This window comes from Alosa pseudoharengus, unplaced genomic scaffold (assembly GCF_046254945.1).
Source record: "Alosa pseudoharengus isolate Yale_2024_CS ecotype anadromous, Long Island Sound unplaced genomic scaffold, YU_APseudo_1.1 YU_APseudo_1.1_scf_3, whole genome shotgun sequence".
NCBI lineage: Eukaryota > Metazoa > Chordata > Actinopteri > Clupeiformes > Clupeidae > Alosa > Alosa pseudoharengus.
Window position 1 is genome coordinate 34,407,567 of NW_027468718.1, and position 23,265 is coordinate 34,430,831.

Genomic DNA, 23,265 nt, shown 5'->3' on the forward strand with positions numbered 1-23,265 from the left:
TCTGCCTATAAAATACAGTGGGTTGGCTCTTAGAGGGACACTCTTACTCTCTTCCCGAACCCTAGACGTCGGATTGGAAAGGCAGGCTTGAAACATGGTAAGATCAACCTAACCTCAGTCTGGGTACTTTTAAACAGGGATTTAACTGTCTGTGTTGGCATGTGACTTCTACATTTTTGCTTACAGTGAAAATGTAAAATACAAAAGCATTAGGAGTCAAATGTAATAACACACAGGACTAATTTTAAAGTAGGTCTGACTTTGTTTTGGACCTCTACTATTATACAATTGATTTTGTGACAAAATATATGAATTTCTAGCCTTCAAATAAAGTGCTTGACTGAAGTGGTGGCAAAGAGGGTTACAATAGTCGGAGGGGGGTGGCTCAAATGTATTGAGACGGAGGGGGGTGGCTTTCTCCTCTATTTAAATGCAATCTGTCAGGGTGTGGGAACAGATTGGCTTGGCTTAAATTGCATCTTTACAAGTAACTCAAATCCTGGTCATTCTCGCCCTCTCTCTCTCACTCCCTCTCTCTCTTTCTCTCAAACCCCTTGTACTGCAGCGCGAGTGCATCTCTGTTCACGTTGGCCAGGCTGGAGCCCAGATTGGCAATGCATGCTGGGAGCTCTACTGTTTGGAGCACGGGATCCAGCCAGATGGCCAGGTGCCCAGCGACAAGATTCTTGGCATCGGAGGAGACGACTCTTTCAACACCTTCTTTAGTGAGACAGGATCGGGGAAACATGTCCCCCGCGCCATCTTTGTGGATTTGGAGCCCACTGTGATTGGTGAGATACACTCATGTTTCTGTGCTTCATAGCCTACTAGACATAGTCCTAGACTAGACTAGTCCTCATAATCAATTCTGTATTTTATTTGTTTAAAGTCACTTTTTGTGAAAATCTAAATACTTTTTGATCCTGGTACAGACACGGGAGGCTAATGCTGAAGTATACTAAGTGATACTAATGTTTTTTAAAACGTGTGTTATGTCAAAGCCTGAGCAGAATTCTTAAAGGCAAAGTCAGGGATTTCACAGGAAATCGCGTTTATTTGTGTTTATGTTTATGTTTACATTAGCAGATGCTTTTTGTGCAAAAAATTGTACACTAACCATTTTTTCACCCATTAATTTGTAATGGGTGATCATTTTTGATCGGGAATACAGTACACATGGGCGTCCTAAAGTTAAAGGCCGTGTTGCAGGGTTCATTTTCCAACGAATTTGCACAATTTGCTTGTTGGTAATAAACATTTAAACTGTTATCCATTGTATTTGATGTTGTTGGGTATCACAAAACGGAATATAATACGAAAAAGCAGGTAGGGGAGAACCGGGACGAATGAAACACTTCTTAATTAAATGTAATTTACAAAGACATCGTAAAACACTGAAAGTTAATATTTTGTCTCTAGCAACCTACATCTATCCTCTGTCAAATACAGTTGCATCTACAGCTCTGAACAAAACCGTTCAAGAGTTATTTAAGGAGAAGTCGAACGTGCGTTTTGTTTCATTCGTCCCTCCTGGCTGGGACGAATGAAACAGCATGGGGGACGAATGAAACATACAGCTTAAATTATGTAAACTTCCCACAATTTCAATATTTGACAACATATCATGAATAGTACTTCAAGTAGGTGTTATTTTAGATAGATTGCTGCTGGGCTATATGTCTTGGTTCATGTCTGTTAACAACTCATTGACGTCATGGCAAAGCGCTTATCTCGCGGTTATGGAAATAGCATGCACTATGCCATTAATATAGCTAGAATAATGCATGTTTCGAATTATATAATGTTTCTATAGTTCAAAATGTTATTTCACTCTGTTTTTACGTGGTTAAAGCCACCACACATCCAAATAAGTGCCCTTCATGACCGACAGGCCGTCGGTCTCCATAGGTTAACATGGCAAAACTCGACCCCCTACCTGATAGCCCCAAATAGTGGGGGGCCTTAAGCACATAAATAGGTTGTTTCGCGCAATTTCTTCTAAAAGCGCCAAATTTGGCACAGATGTAGGTCAAGTTATACTGAAATGATTTAGCTAGGGCGCCGGAGCCAGAGACCCTCGGGGCCAAGATGGCAGCCAATCCAATATGGCCGCTGCCCGAAAAGGGTTCCGACTAGATTTTTAACCACATGAGCTACAAAAACAAACTTGATGTCTTTTTCAACTTAATTGATCATGGGAAACACATAGGAATGTTTATAAGTAGTATATTATCATGAACTATCTGTCAAAAATAAGCCCCGCCCCCTGAAACGTCATAAATCACGTGATAACCACGCCTCCTTTTTATGCAAATTAGCCATGTGGTTTTTGCCACGTGTTGTTTGTTATTGTTATTGTTTTGTGAGTCATGTGACAGTCATGTGCCTGGTGTCATACCCCTGGGCGGCCATATTGGATGTAAAGTCATGTGACAGTCATGTGTCTGGTGTCAAACAATACCCCGCCCCCCTTGGCATCCATATTGGATGTAGTGTCATGTGACAGTCATGTGACTGATGTCAAACCCCTGGGCGGCCATATTGGCCCCCAAACCCCCATGTGTGTTTTGTTGTTATTATTATGTGTTATGTGATAAACTTTGTATGAAATGTATAGGAGTGTTAATAGCTGGAAATAAACGTATAGTATGCTACTAGCATAGCCAATAACCTGTTTAGCATGTAGTTAGTGGTTTTGGTTGAAAAATGTGTTAGCTAGACGCTATGCATTGTAATGTAACCTTTATAACTGAAATCATGGTGGTCTTAGGTGACAAAAATGATAGTCTATGATCCCCCTACTTTGTAGGGGTGGTGTTTTGTCCGGGCATGTCTCTGAGTCTCTTGTTTGAGACCCCTTTCATGTGGGGGGTCTGCCTACTACTTACGTACACTAGTGATGATAACATTGTAAAAGAACTGTATGGTTTGTCAGAGTTTCTGGTTGGTTTTATGTTCGAATCTAAAATGTATTTCACTCGCATATTTATTCTTCTATTTTTATTTTGTAGCGCCATCCCATGATCTAGCTGGTCACTGTGTTATCAGCCTCGAAACATCTGGTCTCTTGTGCGCTGACGAAAACGATTTGGGAACGACGTTCGGGGGATCTGAATTAGGTGCTGCGACAATCAGTAAATCTACATCTGGTACAGAACCAGGCCCGGAGTGGGTAATCGGGAGAATCGGGAGAATTCCCGGTGGCCCGCTTCACTTTTGGGCCGGTCGAGGGAAAAATATTGGCATTTGTCACGTTAATCTATCTTCTCTTAAAGTTGGCTACACACGTTCGCATTCTATTCCTAACACCGTAGCCTCTGCATGGGTTGTTCTCCCCTCCCAAGAAGAGTTAATTGGTTGGGTCCATATAGCCCGTCTTTCCTAAAAAGTTTTCTCAGATACCAGCCGGGCCGGTCCTACCGTAGTGATAAGCGTCAGGGAGGATGGATGGTAGAAAGATGCCATGAGGGACTGAAAAGGCCAGGTAAAAAAGACGAAAAGTATTAGAGTGAAATGCTGCCAAATGTGCCATGTTTCCAATGTTCATGTTTTTGAAGAGGACAGACATAAGTGGCAACTGGTAAAGAGAGATAGCCATGATTATAACATCGTAGTTGGGCTAATAACCTACTGGACGTTGTAGCATTGTCAACCTATTCGCAAGTAACATAATGAATTAAAATATTAGCATTTTGGTATCATCCAATATGGCTATTCATAGACTTTGCAAATATTATGCAAATATTGATAACAAAACTCAAGCTTGATCTGTGTATGCAGTAACCTATAGGCCTAAAAACAAAAGTAGCCTGAGCAGCAGATCAGCCAGTCCCCCGCAATGATGAGCCCGAAATGAACTATGACTATAGGGACAAGTAGAAAGGATAATAGAGTTAACCATATGAATTAAAGTTATTTTATGGAAGAAAGAACAGTAGGCTATGACAGCAGTAGGCTGCATGATCAACCTATACGATCTAGCCATAACTGCGAGGCCTGCTAAGCATTTTACTGGGGTAACGCAAGTGATACGGGGTAAGTTGATATTTCCCAATAGTTCATTCTTTCCCCTTTTGATAAAACCGCTGTTGTTACGGGTATGTTTATAACTGTGACACCCACTTTGGGGTAGAGTGTTGGTCTAAATCATTACCGGTGACCATTTGGAGATCTCTGTAATTTTAATGTCTAGTTGTTTTATTCTCCATACATGTATGCCTTCTAAGTGTAGCATGGTAGCATAATGTGTTTGCGGTCATTTCATTTGCAGAAAACGACGCGCACGATGACTTGATAGGTCTTGGAAACGCATCTATCAACAGGGGGAATACACATTCAAAGGACTATCAAACTAATGTTAATACTCAATCAAAGGACATTAACCGTGTGGATTTATGGAGTGATACTATACTAAAAAACTGGATGTCAAACAATTTCCTCCAGTTGAATTCTGACAAAACAGAAGTCCTCATCATTGGATCCCAGCACATAGTGAAACAAATGATACCATCCTTAGGTCCCTTTCAATTTTTAGACTGTGTAAAACCTGTTGCAAAGAATCTTGGGTGTCTGGTTTGACAATAATTAAGCTTTGAACGTCACATCACAAAGCTCATACAGTCTTGTTTCTATCACCTCAGAAATATTTCCAAGATTAGTTCCATCTTAACTTTTAAAGACACTGAGACCATTATGCATGCATTTATTTCTTCACGCCTGGATTACTGCAATAGTCTTTTTTCTTGTCTGAACCAAAAATCTATAAAGAGACTTCAAACTGTTCAGAATTCAGCTGCCCGGCTTCTTACTAAGACAAAGTACTAAGACATTACTCCTGTTTTAGCCTCACTGCACTGGCTCCCAGTAAGCTTTAGAATTGATTTTAAGATTCTTCTGATTACTTTTAAAGTTCTACATGGCCTGTCTCCCAACTACATATCTGATCTCCTAGTACCTTATACACCAGTGCGTACTTTAAGATCATTTGGTAGTGGTTTCCTAACTATTCCTAAGGTCAATCTCAAAACTAAAGGGGTGAGAGCATTTAGTGTCAGGGCACCTAGGCTCTGGAATGACCTGCCTGATGAAATCAGGTCAGTCAAGTCAGTATGCTCTTTTAAATCCCTCCTTAAAACACATCTTTACAAGCAAGCCTTCCTTAGTTTTGTTTAAGTAATATACTTCATTTTGTGTTAAGTTTATTAAGTTTTATTTCAGTGTTAAGTTTTATCTCAGTAAGTTTTATTTCAGTGTCAAGTTTTATTTCAGTAAGTTTTATTTCAGTGTCAAGTTTTATTTCAGTATCCTAAGTTTTATTTCAGTGTTAAGTTTTATCTCAGTAAGTTTTATTTCAGTGTCAAGTTTTATTTCAGTAAGTTTTATTTCAGTGTCAAGTTTTATTTCAGTATCCTAAGTTTTATTTCAGTGTCAAGTTTTATTTCAGTAAGTTTTATTTCAGTGCAAGTTTATTTTCCTTTTTCAAATTTATGTTAAGTTCTAATTGAATTAGTATATATTATCTGATTGTTATATTATTATGTCTTATTTGCATTTTCATATATGTTGATATTGTACAGCACTTTGTAACTTTGTTTTGAAAAGTGCTATATAAATAAAGATTATTATTATTATTATACAGAACTCGATTTTGACGACCTGTCTGACGCGACTTTACTGGAGGCTGCGGATGCTGTCGACCCGTGTGAACTACATGAAAGGTCAGATTCGTTGAATGTTTCTGAACCTGGGGGTGGCTGGGCCCTCTGCAGATTTAGCAGTGTGTGATGTAAACACAGTTCGCTATAATTACACAGATGTAGAATCAGCATTGGATAGTGTTGAGCTGAGACTAAATTATGCTAGATCTGTGGCTCGTAGAGCTACGGATGTAATAGGTCACACAGTGGCAGATCTGCTTATTGGTGCTGTGGAAACTCTGCAAAAGATTAGCCGGGATCATATAAAAAAATTGAGGCTGTTATCAATGGCATACTGAAATGAAATGTTACTTTATTGATGATCTGAATGGTGTTTAACCTCGGTGTGATAGATTGTTTATAAGGTTCATGTTTATTTTTTCTTTGTTGTTGTTGTTTTTTACGGCTATAATTGCGGAAGAGTAGTAAACATGTGTAATATAGTTTAAATTTGTTGAGTAATCAGTGAGTAGCCATGCCCCCGCCGTAGTAGATGCAGCACACCATTTAGAACAGGTTGCAATTCTAACAAAATGCTTTTGAATGACCAGTAATTTCTTAATAGTGGAAGGAAAAGTACTTGCCCACACTAAATTACAATATGAAAGGTATGGATAAATTAAACTATAATAAAGAGTGAGGAGGCAATTTCTAGAGACAAGATGACTAACCCTCCTAATTATCCCAATTGATTTATTTACTTTTTTGCTAACACAGTCTACTTGATCCTTCCATTTTAAGGTTTCATTAACAATAACTCCCAAGAATCTGGTTGATGAAACTTGCGGTATCTCTGTAGACTCAATTTTAATTTTACATATGTCATTAGGGTATAATTTTTTACCTCCAAAAATGATGAAATTAGATTTTTTAAGATTTAAAGATAGTTTATTTAATTTGAACCAAGTGGCATATGCAGATAAGCCAGCATTTGCCTCTTTCATTAAAACACTGAAATTTGAATGTGAAAGAATCAAGGTAGTGTCATCTGCAAACATAATAGGAGAAAGAAGGTTAGAAATATTGGTCAAATCAGACAAAAGGATAATTCAATGCATAAAAGGTTTTTGTCTAAACCAAATATGCTTAAATTTAAAGGGATGATGTATATGAGGATGGTGATGCTGAGTCAGCATATGCAAAGTTCATGAAAATCATTGGCTCTCGTTTCAATGAGAGTTTCCCCTTGGGCAAATCTAAAAAAACTTACTAAGGATTTTAAGAAACCTTGGTTTACAACTGAATTACGAAAGCAATTAAGGAAAAAGAATAAACTTTACAAAAAATATATTTCTAATCCTTCTCCTTTAAATCATAGTGTGTACAAATCATATAGAAATACTTATAGTCACTCAATTAGATCTGTAAAAAACAATATTTTAGTGAAAGATTTGTGCAGTATTCAAGTGATATTAAGGCAACATGGAAAACCATAAATCAGCTGCTATCAAGGCAAAATTCCACTGCGGGGTTACCTACAGAGTTTCATGATGGTGATAGGTCTCTTAAGAATCCTTTGGATATAGCTGAAAAATTCAATGATTTTTTTGTCAATATTGGGCAGGAATTGGCAAATAAAATCTCTGATTGCAATGGGAGTCCCTTGGACTTTATTCCAAAGATATATCAAAGGATTTGACAAGCTAACAACTTCATCAGTGGGTCATGATGGTATTCCAACTTTTCTTGTCAAGGAGATAAAACAAAACATACTACAACCACTTGTCCACATTTTCTCCTTGTCCCTGAAAACAGGCATTGTGCCTCAGGACTTAAAGATTGCCAAGGTTATTCCCTTGTATAAAACAGATGATCCATGTTGCTTTAATAACTATAGACCAATATCAATTCTGCCTTGTTTCTCAAAAGTACTGGAAAAACTGATTTACAGGAGGATTATCCTCCATTTAGATTCTAATGAATTTCTGTATAAACACCAATATGGTTTTCGAAAAAATCATTCAACTTACATGGCACTTCTTCACTTGATAGACAAGGTTACCTTGGCTCAAACCAAAAAGTAATATATTTGTAGTATTTTTATAGACTTGTCAAAGGCATTTGATACTGTTAACCATTCTATTTTATTGGAAAAACTGCATAAATATGGCTTTCATGATCTTACATATAAGTGGCTAAGTAACTATTTATCTGATCGAAAACAGTTTGTCTGTGTAAAGGGTTGCAATTCCAACATGGTTGGATTACCCTGTGGTGTTCCACAGGGTTCTATCCTGGGACCTTTATTATTTCTTATTTATATTAATGATTTGGCCAATGTTTCTAACCTTCTTTCTCCTATTATGTTTGCAGATGACACTACCTTGATTCTTTCACATTCAAATTTCAGTGTTTTAATGAAAGAGGCAAATGCTGGCTTATCTGCATATGCCACTTGGTTCAAATTAAATAAACTATCTTTAAATCTTAAAAAATCTAATTTCATCATTTTTGGAGGTAAAAAATTATACCCTAATGACATATGTAAAATTAAAATTGAGTCTACAGAGATACCGCAAGTTTCATCAACCAGATTCTTGGGAGTTATTGTTAATGAAACCTTAAAATGGAAGGATCAAGTAGACTGTGTTAGCAAAAAAGTAAATAAATCAATTGGGATAATTAGGAGGGTTAGTCATCTTGTCTCTAGAAATTGCCTCCTCACTCTTTATTATAGTTTAATTTATCCATACCTTTCATATTGTAATTTAGTGTGGGCAAGTACTTTTCCTTCCACTATTAAGAAATTACTGGTCATTCAAAAGCATTTTGTTAGAATTGCAACCTGTTCTAAATGGTGTGCTGCATCTACTACGGCGGGGGCATGGCTACTCACTGATTACTCAACAAATTTAAACTATATTACACATGTTTACTACTCTTCCGCAATTATAGCCGTAAAAAACAACAACAACAAAGAAAAAATAAACATGAACCTTATAAACAATCTATCACACCGAGGTTAAACACCATTCAGATCATCAATAAAGTAACATTTCATTTCAGTATGCCATTGATAACAGCCTCAATTTTTTTATATGATCCCGGCTAATCTTTTGCAGAGTTTCCACAGCACCAATAAGCAGATCTGCCACTGTGTGACCTATTACATCCGTAGCTCTACGAGCCACAGATCTAGCATAATTTAGTCTCAGCTCAACACTATCCAATGCTGATTCTACATCTGTGTAATTATAGCGAACTGTGTTTACATCACACACTGCTAAATCTGCAGAGGGCCCAGCCACCCCCAGGTTCAGAAACATTCAACGAATCTGACCTTTCATGTAGTTCACACGGGTCGACAGCATCCGCAGCCTCCAGTAAAGTCGCGTCAGACAGGTCGTCAAAATCGAGTTCTGTATAATAATAATAATAATCTTTATTTATATAGCACTTTTCAAAACAAAGTTACAAAGTGCTGTACAATATCAACATATATGAAAATGCAAATAAGACATAATAATATAACAATCAGATAATATATACTAATTCAATTAGAACTTAACATAAATTTGAAAAAGGAAAATAAACTTGCACTGAAATAAAACTTACTGAAATAAAACTTGACACTGAAATAAAACTTAGGATACTGAAATAAAACTTGACACTGAAATAAAACTTACTGAAATAAAACTTGACACTGAAATAAAACTTACTGAGATAAAACTTAACACTGAAATAAAACTTAGGATACTGAAATAAAACTTGACACTGAAATAAAACTTACTGAAATAAAACTTGACACTGAAATAAAACTTACTGAGATAAAACTTAACACTGAAATAAAACTTAATAAACTTAACACAAAATGAAGTATATTACTTAAACAAAACTAAGGAAGGCTTGCTTGTAAAGATGTGTTTTAAGGAGGGATTTAAAAGAGCATACTGACTTGACTGACCTGATTTCATCAGGCAGGTCATTCCAGAGCCTAGGTGCCCTGACACTAAATGCTCTCACCCCTTTAGTTTTGAGATTGACCTTAGGAATAGTTAGGAAACCACTACCAAATGATCTTAAAGTACGCACTGGTGTATAAGGTACTAGGAGATCAGATATGTAGTTGGGAGACAGGCCATGTAGAACTTTAAAAGTAATCAGAAGAATCTTAAAATCAATTCTAAAGCTTACTGGGAGCCAGTGCAGTGAGGCTAAAACAGGAGTAATGTCTTAGTACTTTGTCTTAGTAAGAAGCCGGGCAGCTGAATTCTGAACAGTTTGAAGTCTCTTTATAGATTTTTGGTTCAGACAAGAAAAAAGACTATTGCAGTAATCCAGGCGTGAAGAAATAAATGCATGCATAATGGTCTCAGTGTCTTTAAAAGTTAAGATGGAACTAATCTTGGAAATATTTCTGAGGTGATAGAAACAAGACTGTATGAGCTTTGTGATGTGACGTTCAAAGCTTAATTATTGTCAAACCAGACACCCAAGATTCTTTGCAACAGGTTTTACACAGTCTAAAAATTGAAAGGGACCTAAGGATGGTATCATTTGTTTCACTATGTGCTGGGATCCAATGATGAGGACTTCTGTTTTGTCAGAATTCAACTGGAGGAAATTGTTTGACATCCAGTTTTTTAGTATAGTATCACTCCATAAATCCACACGGTTAATGTCCTTTGATTGAGTATTAACATTAGTTTGATAGTCCTTTGAATGTGTATTCCCCCTGTTGATAGATGCGTTTCCAAGACCTATCAAGTCATCGTGCGCGTCGTTTTCTGCAAATGAAATGACCGCAAACACATTATGCTACCATGCTACACTTAGAAGGCATACATGTATGGAGAATAAAACAACTAGACATTAAAATTACAGAGATCTCCAAATGGTCACCGGTAATGATTTAGACCAACACTCTACCCCAAAGTGGGTGTCACAGTTATAAACATACCCGTAACAACAGCGGTTTTATCAAAAGGGGAAAGAATGAACTATTGGGAAATATCAACTTACCCCGTATCACTTGCGTTACCCCAGTAAAATGCTTAGCAGGCCTCGCAGTTATGGCTAGATCGTATAGGTTGATCATGCAGCCTACTGCTGTCATAGCCTACTGTTCTTTCTTCCATAAAATAACTTTAATTCATATGGTTAACTCTATTATCCTTTCTACTTGTCCCTATAGTCATAGTTCATTTCGGGCTCATCATTGCGGGGGACTGGCTGATCTGCTGCTCAGGCTACTTTTGTTTTTAGGCCTATAGGTTACTGCATACACAGATCAAGCTTGAGTTTTGTTATCAATATTTGCATAATATTTGCAAAGTCTATGAATAGCCATATTGGATGATACCAAAATGCTAATATTTTAATTCATTATGTTACTTGCGAATAGGTTGACAATGCTACAACGTCCAGTAGGTTATTAGCCCAACTACGATGTTATAATCATGGCTATCTCTCTTTACCAGTTGCCACTTATGTCTGTCCTCTTCAAAAACATGAACATTGGAAACATGGCACATTTGGCAGCATTTCACTCTAATACTTTTCGTCTTTTTTACCTGGCCTTTTCAGTCCCTCATGGCATCTTTCTACCATCCATCCTCCCTGACGCTTATCACTACGGTAGGACCGGCCCGGCTGGTATCTGAGAAAACTTTTTAGGAAAGACGGGCTATATGGACCCAACCAATTAACTCTTCTTGGGAGGGGAGAACAACCCATGCAGAGGCTACGGTGTTAGGAATAGAATGCGAACGTGTGTAGCCAACTTTAAGAGAAGATAGATTAACGTGACAAATGCCAATATTTTTCCCTCGACCGGCCCAAAAGTGAAGCGGGCCACCGGGAATTCTCCCGATTCTCCCGATTACCCACTCCGGGCCTGGTTCTGTACCAGATGTAGATTTACTGATTGTCGCAGCACCTAATTCAGATCCCCCGAACGTCGTTCCCAAATCGTTTTCGTCAGCGCACAAGAGACCAGATGTTTCGAGGCTGATAACACAGTGACCAGCTAGATCATGGGATGGCGCTACAAAATAAAAATAGAAGAATAAATATGCGAGTGAAATACATTTTAGATTCGAACATAAAACCAACCAGAAACTCTGACAAACCATACAGTTCTTTTACAATGTTATCATCACTAGTGTACGTAAGTAGTAGGCAGACCCCCCACATGAAAGGGGTCTCAAACAAGAGACTCAGAGACATGCCCGGACAAAACACCACCCCTACAAAGTAGGGGGATCATAGACTATCATTTTTGTCACCTAAGACCACCATGATTTCAGTTATAAAGGTTACATTACAATGCATAGCGTCTAGCTAACACATTTTTCAACCAAAACCACTAACTACATGCTAAACAGGTTATTGGCTATGCTAGTAGCATACTATACGTTTATTTCCAGCTATTAACACTCCTATACATTTCATACAAAGTTTATCACATAACACATAATAATAACAACAAAACACACATGGGGGTTTGGGGGCCAATATGGCCGCCCAGGGGTTTGACATCAGTCACATGACTGTCACATGACACTACATCCAATATGGATGCCAAGGGGGGCGGGGTATTGTTTGACACCAGACACATGACTGTCACATGACTTTACATCCAATATGGCCGCCCAGGGGTATGACACCAGGCACATGACTGTCACATGACTCACAAAACAATAACAATAACAAACAACACGTGGCAAAAACCACATGGCTAATTTGCATAAAAAGGAGGCGTGGTTATCACGTGATTTATGACGTTTCAGGGGGCGGGGCTTATTTTTGACAGATAGTTCATGATAATATACTACTTTTATATTTATGACCCAGTATATCTGGACAGCTTAATCCTCCAATTCCAATATGGCCCCTGTCCAAAAAATAAGTTTTGACTGTAGTTATACCCCATTGTTTGCGCCAATTTATCTACAAGCACCAAATTTGGCACAGATGTAGCTCAGGTCATACTGAAATGATTTAGCTAGGGCGCCACAGCTAGCGACCCTTGGGGCCAAGATGGCAGCCAAATCCAATATGGCCGCTGCCCGAAAAGTATTCCGACTATAACTTTTGAACCACATGAGCTGCAAATACAAACTTGATGTCTTTTTCAGCTTAATTGATCATGGGAAACACATATAAATGTTCATCCCAGTATATCTGGACCCCTTAATCCTCCAATTCCAATATGGCCTTACACCCCATTGTTTTTGCCAATTTATCTACAAGCACAAAATTTGGCATGGATGCAGCTGAGGGCATACTGAAATGATTTAGTGAGGATGCCGGAGCCAGTGGCCCCTGGGACCAAGATGGCTGCCAAATCCAATATGGCCGCCACCTGAAAAGGGATTACTGTAGGCTGCATATTTTGAACCAGATGAGATATACAAATGTAAAATTAAAAAATATTTCACCTTTTCTGGCTATGGGAAACACAGAATATTTATGATTGGGTATATGTGGACCCTCAAAGTCCCCAAATGCAATCTGGTGACTGTCCGAAAAAGGGTTTTGACTACCACTTTTGAACCGAATAAGCTACAGATGAAAACTATTTTTTTTACCATGACCACACATTAAATGACCTAAGCTTTCTCAAAAAATAGAGTCTGCTCTGACCCTTCTTTGGAGCAGCCGTGGCCTACTGGTTTGCGTTTCGGACTTGTAACCGGAGGGTTGCCGGTACGAACACCGACCAGTAGGAACAACTGAAGTGCCCTTGAGCAAGGCACCTAACCCCTCACTGCTCCTCGAGCGCCGCTGTAGCAGGCAGCTCACTGCGTCGGGATTAGTGTGTGCTTCACCTCATTGTGTGTTCACTTTGTGCTGAGTGTGTTTCACTAATTCACGGATTGGGTTAAATGCAGAGTCAAATTTCCCTCACGGGATCAAAAGAGTATATATGTATACAACCTCAGTGTTGTACCTCCAATCCAGTTTATTGTCTATAAGAACCCGCACATATTTGTAGTTCTCAACAACTTCCTCACCCAGTAATGAAATGGTATTTAGCTCAGGCCTGGCCCTACGAAAGTCCACCACAATTTCCCTTGTATTAGCCACATTCAAGACAAGGTGGTTGTTTCTGCACTATGTCACAAAGTGGTCCACCAGTTGCCTGTACTCCGTCTCCTCACCATCACTGACACACCCTACAACTGCAGTCTGTGAACTGTCTGAGAACTTCCGCAGGTGACATGACTCATAGTTGTACTGGAAGTCTAAGGTGTACAGTGTGAAAAGAAAAGGAGACAACACAGTCCCTTTTGGTGCTCCTATGTGACTGACTACCTGTTCAGACACACACCCTTTCATTCTCACAACCTGTGGTCTGTCAGTCAGGTAATAAGTAATCCATGAAGTTGTGGAGGTGTCTACTTGCATCCTTCAAAGCTTGTCACGTAGCAGCATAGTCTGTATGGTGTTAAAAGCACTTGAGAAATCAAAGAACATGATCCTCACAATACTGCCAGCCCCTGTCCAGGTGAGAGTGTGTTCTATGAAGCAGGTAGATTAAGGCATCCTCCACACCCACCTCTGGACGGTATGCAAATTGTAATGGGTCCATGTACTGTAGTAGTCACCTGTGGTCTCAGAAGATGACCAACAACAGTGTTTAGCCAACTACTTCCTTTCCTACCAACTTCCTTCCTAACCAGGTGTACTTTTTTCCATGTGTTTTGTTCTTATGACTACAATTGTGAGAGAGATCATGAGAATGAGAATTCATGAGAGGGCAAACAGTTATTGTGTGCACATCCCACCTTCTGGCAGGTGCAGGACAAATTAAAACTTACTCAATTGAAAAAATATAATGTCCACAACACTGCTTTTGACTCCCATATATTTAATGCACAACAGGCAACGTTTCGACCCTGCTGGGTCTTCTTCAGGCAAAAATTCATGAGAGAGACCATGATAATTCTGTTGTTGTTTTTATGTTATTGCTGTTTTTTTTTTATATGCTAAGCAAACCTTTGAAGAGTTTTGGACAAATTGACTATCTATTATTCTCTTAGATAGTCTATTCTATTCTCTTATTCTTTTAACAATTTGACATACTATAAATATTGCCTTTCAATAATAATTGTGTCTTATTCTTTCTTATATGATTACATTTAGAAATGTATTCACCTGTGGTACACTGAAAGCATTTCACTTTTATAAGGAAATTAATCCACATTGAGAATAACCTTCAAAGCTGTGGTAAAAAAAGATTTTCAACCAAAGTCTTGAAAAGAATACAGGTTCCAGACTGACACAAGCATACATATAAATATGCCAATGGACTTCCTGTGGTCAGTAAACTAAAAATAAACACAGCATCCTCATTTGTAGCGCATTTGGTTCAAAATTTGAAGCCAAAACCCTTTTTCGGACAGCCATATTGAATTTAGGGAATTTGGCGGGTCCTGATATACCTATGGGTTTCCCATCATCAAAAAAGGTAAAATAGACATCAAGTTTGTATTTGTATCTCATCTGGCTCCAAAGCTATAGCCGAATCCCTTTCAGGCGACAACCATTTTGGATTTGGCTGCCATGTTGGTCTCAGGGACCACTGGCTTGGGCGGCCTGGCTAAATCATTTCATTATTCCCTCAGCTGCATCCGTGGCAAATTTGGTGCTTGTAGATTAATTTGCACAAACAATGGGGTGTAAGGCCCCATACTACAGCCAAAACTGCTTTTTTGGACAGCGGCCATATTAGAATTGGAGGAATAAGGGGTCCAGATGCACCGGGTCATAAATATTAACATTCCTATGTATTCCCCATGATCAATTAAGCTGAAAAAGATATCAAGTTTGTATTTGTAACTCATGTAGTTCAAAAGTTATAGCCTGAACCCTTTTCGCGCAACGGCCATATTGGATTTGGCCGCCATCTTGGCCCCAAGGGTCGCTGACTCCGGCGCACTAGCTAAATCATTTCAATATGACCTAAGCTACATTTGTACCAAATTTGGCGCTTTTAGATGAATTTGCGCGAAAATGTGCTTAAGGCCCCCCACTAAAATATATTTGCATCTTTCTAAAACTGCTTTTCCATGTCTCACCTGCATAAAATATAGTATAAACACAGATATGTGTGCATTGACTTAGAATAAATGGGGTTTACTGCCTGGTCGGGACAAATGAAACAGGTGTTTCAATCGTCCCGCCATAGACATCTAGCATTATAGGCTGTTTTGCATCCATTACAAACAAACATGCAATGTGACCGTCTGGGATTGGGGAGAGCACTAAATGCTCTACTGAATAAGCATGAAGTCAAACCTTTGAATAAAAACACTCTTTAATAATCAAAAAAAATAAACCGCTAATGAAGTAAACTTGTGACCATCAAAAATCGTTTATCGCCTGTAACTCCGTGATACCAGGACGTAACAGGAAGGCATTTGGCTGAGCAACGGAGGTTAACATGCTCTATGTTTTGTCCAAATGATGACTGTATATCATCGTTGCACTCGGAGAAAAACGGAATGTTTCATTCGTCCCCCGTTTCAATCGTCCCGGTTGTACCCTACTATTTCACAGCGTTTGAAGTGATTCTTCTTTCCCCCACAATGCATTGCATTATGTCACCTTGGGGAGACTACAGACCAAAGCCCACCTTGAGACCCTTGAGAGTAACGAGAGAGGAGTAAAGAGAGACGAGTAAGGGATTGTTCAGCAGTAGATAGCGCAGATTATAGATAAATAGATAGGCTATAGATAGCCTAGATATGTATATAGACAGGTAGATAGATAGCTAGATAGATCATGTCATATGCTGGTCACAGGGGAGCTCCTCGACCAGCGGCCAAAATGCACTCGCTTCCCTAGTTACTGCAGCTCTCCACCACAGTTTCCATCGGGACGGCACAGCCCACACAAGCACCTGCAAAACTGCGACTTGCCCATATTATCTCCCTCTTTGGTAAGCCATACCCTGACGATGTCAATGGCAATCAATCACGAGCAGTAGTTATCGAAAATGTTCATGCTGAAGACTAGCCTGGGTGTTCCCATGCTGCCTTGCGCGCGATTTGATTCACGCTGCTAAGGCATAGACAGTAAAAGAAATGGACGAACAGACTCCGTCGTTCTCAATGGGAGGGTACTGAGTCATTTTTCAGTTGGTCCCCCCAGTACTGCGCAGACTCGCACTTAACTTCGTGACGTTAGCCATCGAACTGAATCTTGTAACTCATATGATAGATAGGCTACACAGAAATTCTTCTCACACTTCCTTCGCCTTCAAAGTCATCAAAGTTAAACATTTATTTATGTATTATTATTAATATCCTCACAAGTGATATCAAGTCGTGTTAATGTTGAAACTACCACACATGATCATCTTCAAAAACAGTCATGGTAAAACAAAACAAAAAAGTTATAGCCTTGAGGCTAATCTTCTTTCCACTTTTCTGACCTACGTCAATCCATCGAAAACCTCTGAAATGATTATCGTTAGACTACCTAACTACCTAAAACTACTGTTTTTCCATTAGGTTTACTTGGCTCTATGCTTTACCTTAACATAGGCTACAATGCTATTGTAGGCTACATAGCTTTGTTCACGAGTTTCCGTGCTGGCTGGACTACGCTTCTTATCCAAACAATACGGTTATCTCCCTTCAGTGCGTTAGCTTCCCTTCAACCGGACATGCTAAACATTCTTCTTACGGGAACCTAACGTTACGTACGAGGTAGTCAAGTCTTGTTTTGCCTTTTATTGTTTATGTAGATAACACAGAAGCTAAAATATCGGCACATGATATATGTTATATGAAGTTATGGGAGTTCAAAAAAATCCTAAATGGATGGGCGTTCTATTAACCTGACTCCGCCAGATGGATTTGCTCCGCATATCCATCTGGGAACTTTTCATTGAAGAACTTTTGGGAAGGGGCGGACATACTGGTTAGCTGATTGGATAAACCATCTGTCTATCACCACCTTTGTTGGTTATCGACGGGCCAAATCAACCAATTAGATGAACAAAGTATTCTTCTAATGCCGTTTAACATACAATTAAGTTAGGTAACGTGACAAACGTTAAGATGTTTTAACTTACCATTGATGAACCTAATCAACGACAATTCCCATCAAGTTTTCACGGTAGGCCCTACACTTCTGAAGATAGTATATTCCTCCATTATGAACTGGAATCAGCCGTGGAGGATGTCTGTGTCGTTAATTCCTCCCAGCTGCATGGCTGACACTCATAGCTTCACAGTTTACCCAGGAATACTTTCTAATTTGAATAAAACTTGCGCGATAGCTATGCTCATCTCTGTGGATGCCGTCATGTTGTTCGTTGCATCACACCTCAACCCGCCTCAAAGCCAACGCTGATTGGACGTTCGTTTGGTGAACTGCTCCAAATTTTCTTTAACGGAAAGTATCCAGACTGATCTGCGAGTGAAACCCTGAAGCTCGCGAGATCAGGATGGTCTCACGAGGCTAGCGTTCTATTCACCTTATTCAGCCCCGCCCATTTTTTTAAATTCCACGTTGTCTTTAAACTTCCGGTCGGCTAGCTACGTCTAGTTAGCTTCATTGGGATAACACGGCAGAAGAGGATAGAGAGGCTAACTTGGGAGGAAAACGACAAATGCCATCAGGAGGTCAGATTGCAATATTGTACTTCGCTACCCAAGGCTATTCACCCCTACGGAGTGGATAGACGATGCGGCAGTGGCCGCTGTATCGTATGGAGAAACTCGCAAATCCTTATCTGTTTGGTAACTATGGTAACTAGTTTAGAAAGTCATTACAGAACAACCGCTCCAAAGTCAGTTTTTTCCTAACTTCAGATAGGAAAGCTGTATAACAGAAAATGTCTTAAGTCACCAAAATCCTAAATAAACGTTCCTAACTTTAGGATGACCCATAATATATGATGCCAGTCATCTCGATAGAGCTCTGCTATCTCAATGTATCGCAAATGGATGTACTGCTCAATCGGAAGTTCGGAGACAATGTGGGCAAAGCTAGCGCCCCCATGTTTGCGCGCGGAATAAGGTGAATAGGGTTAGCAGAGAGTTGATAACCACTGCTACATCGATGCTTCTACTTCCGGGAATTCGCCTGCCCCCTTGTGCTAAGGCAGCCTGGAAACTACCGCCTCAGATAGGGAACCAATCACAGAACAGGGGGGAAAGCAAGACGATGATGAGCTATGCACAGACGCATTTGATAGACATCCGTGGCACCCAATAAACGGACCTGGGCATTTTTTTCAAATACGAGAAAATGAACGTTTGGTTCCCAGACCACGTCTCATTGAGAAGTGGTGGCGCTAGCCAGGCTAGCTGAAGACACGACCAGCCTAATCGGCGGCGGCTAGAAACTATGTAACTGGGGTGGCTCACAGGTGGGACTAAAAAGTTAGCCCAGCTAGCTATCATGATGCTTCATATTCTGATCTTCTGACTAAGTTTGCCCGGTAGCCTACTTATCTGAACTAACGACATGATCACTATCACTAGATATAAAGAAAATGTTGACTTTCATTCGGTGCTGTTCACTGACAGTAACAAAAAAAGTGTCGTAATGTTATAAGCATAATAGTTTGAAACCGTGGTAAAGTTGGTTTTATATTGGACGTTGGATATTCGACACATTCGAAAAATCTATTTAGCACTGACTACGATGGTCGAGTTTGTGTCAAACCAACTTTAATGTGTTTAAACAAGGTCTGCCTATATTACACAAAGCTTCTTTTGTCCAAAAACCCATGTTTTGATTTTATGAATTTTTTATGCTGATAAAAGATTTCAATCTATTATGCGGCTTCACCTTTTGACTTACCCATACTAAAACACATCTCCTGAACTCGGCTTACTGCCCTTTTTAGTACACAAAGCTTCTTTTTCCCTAAAACCTGCTCTTTGATTTTATACAATTTTTAATGTTAAATGTTTCAAATCTATTATGCGGCTTGCCTTTTTGACCTACCCATGTCAAAACACATCTGGTGAACTTGGATTACTGCTCTATATAGTACACAAAGCTTATTTTCCCCCAAAACCCATTCTTTGATTTTTATAAATATTTTGTAATGTAAAAAAATGATTTAAATGCTTTAAATCTATAATGCGGCTTGACCTTTTGACCTACCCATGTCAAAACACATCTGTTGCACTCAGCTAACTGCCCTACATAGTAGCCTACACAAAGCTTCTGTTTTTCAAAAACTCATTCTTTGATTTTATATTAATATTTTACTATTCAAAAATGCTATAAATCTATTATGTGACTTCCACTTTCGACCTACCCATGTTAAAACACACCTGTTACACTCAGCTAACTGCCCTTCATAGTACACAAAGCTTATTTTTTCCAAAAACTCCCTCTTTGAATTTATATAATTTTTTTACTATAAAAAAATGTTATAAATGTATTATGTGCCTTCCCCTTTTGACCCACCCATCTCAAAACACATCTGCTGCACTCATCTAACTGCCCTACATAGAACACAAAGCTTCTTTTTTCCAAAAACTCCCTCTTTGATTTTATATACATTTTTTACTGTCAACAAACGCTATAAATGTATTATGCGGCTTAACCTTTTGACCGACCCATGTCAAAACACATCTATTGCACTCATGTAACTGCCCTACACAGTACACAAAGCTTATTTTTTCCAAAAACTCCCTCTTTGATTTTATATAAATTTTTTACTATTCAAAAATGCTATACATCTATTATGCGGCTTGACCTTTTGACCTACCCATGTCAAAACACATCTATTGCACTCAGGTAACTGCCCTACACAGTACCCAAAGCTTATTTTTTCCAAAAACTCCCTCTTTGATTTTATATAATTTTTTTTACTGTAATTATTTTTTAGAAATCTATTATGTGCCATCCCCTTTTGACCCACCCATCTCAAAACACATCTCCTGCACTCATCTAACTGCCCTACATAGTACACAAACCTTCTTTTTTCCAAAAACTCACTCTTTGATTTTATATAAATGTTTTACTATTAAAAATGCTATAAATCTATTATGCGACTTCCCCTTTCGACCTACTCATGTCAAAAAACATCTGCTGCACTCAGCTAACTGCACTTCATAGTACACAAAGCTTCTTTTTTCCAAAAACTCCCTCTTTGATTTTATATACATTTTTTTACAGTAAAAAAATTATATAAAATCAAAGAGGGAGTTTTTGGAAAAAATAAGCTTTGTGTATTATGAAGGGCAGTTAGCTGAGTGTAACAGATGTGTTTTGACATGGGTAGGTCAAAAGGTCACGAAATTCGAAGTGTAAATATACAAACTTTATGTTGAAAGTGTAACCGCGATGTCCATTGAAATGCATTGAAATGAATAAAGCGCAGATCAAGTAGTCCCCAAAATTCAGTCATCACCGAATTGCGTACAAAAAACCCGCTAATGCTAAAAACAACAAAAACGCCATTTAACACCATTTGGAGACATTTTTAAAAATGATATACATATATTGAGTGCTTTATGTACCCATTAATCAACAGTGGTGGTTAACCTGCAACACAGGCTTTAAATAAAACACCCAAATTGTTATGAAAATGATCAAACAAAGTCATGGAGCTTCATGATAGTCAGAATAAATACATTTTTAAGAGAAAAAATTGTAAATCAGTCAAATTTGACCGCAAACACAACAGGATGGTTAAAGCAATGCTATATAATTATTCTACCTTAATGCAACATCTTCACTTCACTTCAATGGTACACTGACTTGTGTTGCACTGTGCAAGACTATAAACCTTGACAACAAATAAATTGACAGCAAGGGGTATAAATGCCAACTCTAAGATCCTGTTGCTTGTGCTTTTGCCTGTACTCAGATGAGGTGCGGACAGGTACCTATCGCCAGCTCTTCCACCCTGAGCAGCTCATTACTGGAAAGGAGGATGCTGCCAACAACTACGCCCGCGGGCACTACACCATCGGCAAGGAGATTATCGATTCAGTGCTGGACCGCATTCGTAAACTGGTAGGCCAAAGCCCAAAATGCATATATCTCTGCAGGAAAAGTAGTCTGTAAATAAGATGTACAAGCTACTATCAATATTTGATGATTTATTGATAATTAAACTGAGCTACACAGCCTATATTCCAAATGTGAATTAAAACACAATCATGATTATTACTTAAAATGTTAAATGGCCTGCTTGAATGTTTTTTTCCTTGTTGATGACAGAACTAATGTGGGGTCTTCTTTTTCCCATGAAGTCAGACCAGTGCACAGGTCTCCAAGGCTTCCTCATCTTCCACAGCTTTGGTGGGGGCACCGGCTCTGGTTTCACCTCCCTGCTGATGGAGCGTCTCTCCGTTGACTACGGCAAGAAGTCCAAGCTGGAGTTCGCTATTTATCCAGCTCCCCAGGTGTCCACTGCAGTGGTGGAGCCCTACAACTCCATCCTGACCACCCACACCACCCTGGAGCACTCCGACTGTGCCTTCATGGTGGACAACGAAGCCATCTACGACATCTGCCGTAGGAACCTCGATATCGAGCGTCCCTCATACACCAACCTCAACCGTCTTATTAGCCAGATCGTCTCCTCCATAACGGCCTCCCTCAGGTTTGACGGAGCCCTGAATGTGGACCTGACGGAGTTCCAGACCAACTTGGTGCCCTACCCTCGTATCCACTTCCCTCTGGCCACCTACGCTCCCGTCATCTCTGCTGAGAAGGCCTACCACGAGCAGCTGTCCGTGGCTGACATCACAAACGCCTGCTTTGAACCAGCCAATCAGATGGTGAAGTGTGACCCTCGTCACGGCAAATATATGGCCTGCTGTCTGCTGTACCGTGGCGACGTGGTGCCCAAAGACGTGAACTCTGCCATTGCAGCTGTTAAGACCAAACGCACCATCCAGTTTGTGGACTGGTGCCCCACTGGCTTCAAGGTGGGCATCAACTACCAGCCCCCCACTGTGGTGCCCGGTGGAGACCTGGCCAAGGTGCAGAGGGCCGTGTGCATGCTGAGCAACACCACCGCCATCGCCGAGGCCTGGGCCCGTCTGGACCACAAGTTCGACCTGATGTACGCCAAGCGCGCCTTCGTGCACTGGTACGTGGGGGAGGGCATGGAGGAGGGCGAGTTCTCAGAGGCCAGAGAAGACATGGCCGCCCTGGAGAAGGATTACGAGGAGGTGGGCACAGACAGTACCGAGGATGATGATGAGGATGGAGATGAGTATTAAGGACTTAATGTGCAGCCTCTTCTTCATCTTCATCACTGAAAGTTACTTCCAAAAGCTAGTTAACCTGGAGGCATTTGAGTCGATATTTGCATATAGATACAATGCTGTAATGAACACATACTCTAACTTGTTATTTTGGGGTTGTGGGAAATAATCCAAGCAAGAGAAAAGTTTGTAGTTTTAAATAAAAACATTTATTTTGTATAATATTAATTACACATCATGATTTTGACGAAGTACCTTTTTCATTTCATGATGTTGATATTGTCATTCACTTGCCAAAGAATTAAATGTGTCCTACATCTTTCTGAACAGATAAGTGTACTTTGTTCTGTAATCTTTCATTTGAACTGAAGCACTACATTTAAATTTAAAAAATAAAAGATCTGTGAGAACCACAAGGCCAGTGT

The 23,265-nt window shown here is 39.5% G+C and overlaps 1 protein-coding gene across 1 annotated transcript; it reads left to right on the forward strand.

Annotated features, from left to right (window-relative positions):
* The first annotated feature begins 430 nt into the window (after positions 1-430).
* LOC143099930 (tubulin alpha-1C chain-like) lies at positions 431-22,870 on the forward strand. Its single transcript, XM_076262840.1, has 4 exons — positions 431-445; positions 566-791; positions 21,490-21,638; positions 21,878-22,870. The coding sequence occupies exons 1-4, from the start codon at positions 431-433 to the stop codon at positions 22,853-22,855; spliced, it is 1,368 nt and encodes a 455-aa protein (XP_076118955.1). The 3' UTR covers positions 22,856-22,870.
* Positions 22,871-23,265: the final 395 nt, after the last annotated feature.